The sequence below is a fragment of the Penaeus japonicus genome, unplaced genomic scaffold (assembly GCF_977035675.1).
Source record: "Penaeus japonicus unplaced genomic scaffold, GWHDUDI00000001_assembly GWHDUDI00000025, whole genome shotgun sequence".
NCBI lineage: Eukaryota > Metazoa > Arthropoda > Malacostraca > Decapoda > Penaeidae > Penaeus > Penaeus japonicus.
In genome coordinates this window covers 8,727,429-8,729,928 of record NW_028234427.1, presented here as the reverse complement: position 1 = coordinate 8,729,928, position 2,500 = coordinate 8,727,429, and the positions used below count along the sequence as shown (strand labels likewise).

Sequence of the window (2,500 nt, the reverse complement as noted above, 5' to 3'; positions counted from 1 at the left end):
CACACACACACACACACACACACACACACACACACACACACACACACACACACATACACATTCCTAATCCCTCTCTTACCCATTCCACCCCCTTTACCCCACCCCCTCTTCTACCCTAGCCCCCTCTTTTGCCCACTCGCCCCTTCTCTTTATCCCTCAAAATCCATCTTTGCCCATTACACCCAGTTTTTGCCCTCGACCCACCCATTACCCACCTCACCCACTCCCATGCCCACCCAACCCTCCTCACTGCCTCTTTCTACCTCGTTTGCTCCTTCTTTTGCCCACCCCATCCCCTTCTTTGCCCATCATCATTCCTTTGCCTCAAACCCATTCCTTTACCCAACCCACCCCCACCTCTGCCCACTCTACCCCCACCTTCTCCCACTGTACCCACTCCTTTCCCCACTCCACCCCTTTCCTTTGCCCACCAACGCACTCCAACCCACCAACCTCCTCGTATGCCCACACCCTCCCCCACTCCACCCCCCCTCCCCCTCCCCCCTATTTTATTTCGGTCCCCATCACTCGCCGCCGCCATCAGCAGCAACGAGCAGTTCCGGGTGATGGCGCTAAGACACGCACGACACACACAGCCCAGACTCCCGGCCGGCTGAACGCGAGGCTTATGTGGGGAAACAACGGGTCCTTTCACGGCCCTCGCTCGCTTGCTCGCTCGCTCTCGCTCTTTCTCTCTTTCTCTTTCTTTCTCCCTCTTTCTCTGTCTCTCTTTCTGTTTATGTTTCTCTCTTTCTCTTTCTTTCTCTGTCTCTCTTTCTGTTTATGTTTCTCTCTCTCTCTCTCTCTCTCTCTCTCTCTCTCTCTCTCTCTCTCTCTCAGCTTCTCACGCTCTCTCCTTCTCCCTTTTCTAATTATCTTGTTTTCTCCTTCTCTTTCTGTTCCCTTTTGTTTCTCTTACTCTTTCCATTTCCTTCATTTTCTTCATTTCTCTCAGTTTCTTTTCTCATTTTCCTAATCTTTCTCCACGCTTATTTCATTTCTTCCTTTTCATCACCTTCCTCCATTCCTCTTTTTTCCTCTTCAACATTTTCTTCAACTTCCTCTTCTCTCACCTTCCTAATTTTTCTTATCACTCCCCCCCACTCCCTCATTTTCCTCACTTTGTTCAATTCCTCTTTTATTCCCCTTCCTCATCTCCCTCATCCCCCAATCCCTCATTTTCCTCATCTCCCAATCCATCATTTTCCTCACCTTCCTCCATTCCTCTTCATTTTCCTCATCACCACTGCCCCCGACTCCCTCATGTTCTTCATTCCTCACATTTTCCTCATCTTCCATTCCTCTTCCTTATTTTCCTCATCTCCTTTCATTCCCGTTTCACTCCATCCGGGAGAGTGGAATGCCCATGGGGTGGGGTGGGGGGGGGGGCGCAGAGCCCTAATTAATTAAGATTTCGCCGCTCACTTGACCGTGTGTGTCATTGTTGCGGTTTGGGTCTATCGGATGCGGATTTGGATGAGGTGTTTGTTTGTTTTTGTTTTGTGTGTGTGTGTGTGTGTGTGTATGTATTTATGTATGTGTATGTGTGTGTGAAGGGGATGGGGGTGATACAAAATAGACTATTGATTCCTATGTATGACTTGTCTTAACTTCCTTTTCTCGTTTGTTTCAGGAGGAAATTAGCGCCGTGTTCTTGGACAGTGGCCACAGTCGCGGCCGCTCTTCGGTTCCTCCTGCCAGAGAGGAGCTCTCACGCCCACGTACGCCCGCACGGCCGCCGCTCCTTGACGGTCAGGCGTCTCCCTCGAAGATCCGCAAGGTCTACTCCCGGCGGAAGACTGAGCCTTCGCCGCCGCGCCGCCAGGTGTCCACGCCGCCCTCGCACCCTCGGCGCCGCGTCCCCTTCATCAAGAAGCCGAGGCGCGTCTCCGCCCCCGCCCTCCCCCAGGCGCAAAATGGCGCCTCCTCTCCCGCCGCTCCCTGGACGCCTCGTCAGGATCCGCACCTTCAGGAGTGGTCCAAGGGCCTGCTGAAGGATTTCCACTCATTGGTGGAGGAGGAAATCCGTGCCCTCCACAGCCTCACGCCTCCGCGACGCGCCAGCGCCGCCCCAGCCCCGCCGCCCCGGTTCCTCAACGGTCTCCGAAGCAGCGCCGCCAGGGCAGCCTCGGAGGGCGTGCCAGAGCCTCGAGCGTTTGAGGGCGGCAGGCCCGAGGGCAACGTCCCGAGGTCAGTCGAGGCCGTCGCAGGAGTTTCCAGCCCCAGCCAAGTCGAGGGCAAACCCAGTCAAGGTGATGGTCGGGCCGCCCTTTCCCCTCTGAGGCGCCAGACCCGAGTCACCAGCGCCAGCATGGGCGGCACACAGAGCTCCTCCCGCAACGACCTGTGGGCGGGAGAGCGTCCGGGCGGAGCCTTCAGGACGTACACCCTCCCTCGGTCGGGCGGCCACCGGAGCGTCAGTTTGAGTGGCGCGGGCGCCGCGCCCTACAGGGCCTCGGCCGCCCACCCTGACGACTCCGACGTCAATTGCGAGCTGCTT

General features: G+C 56.3%; 1 protein-coding gene across 1 annotated transcript in view; it reads left to right on the top strand.

Moving 5' to 3' along the window:
* Nucleotides 1-2,500, top strand: part of LOC122249941 (uncharacterized) — a 354,224-nt gene that overhangs the window by 215,834 nt on the left and 135,890 nt on the right. Inside the window, exon 4 of the mRNA XM_086551321.1 lies at nucleotides 1,634-2,500. This exon is cut by the window's right edge and continues 1,719 nt beyond it. Coding sequence (XP_086407447.1) covers nucleotides 1,634-2,500 — 867 coding nt within the window. The remainder of the gene's footprint in view (nucleotides 1-1,633) is intronic.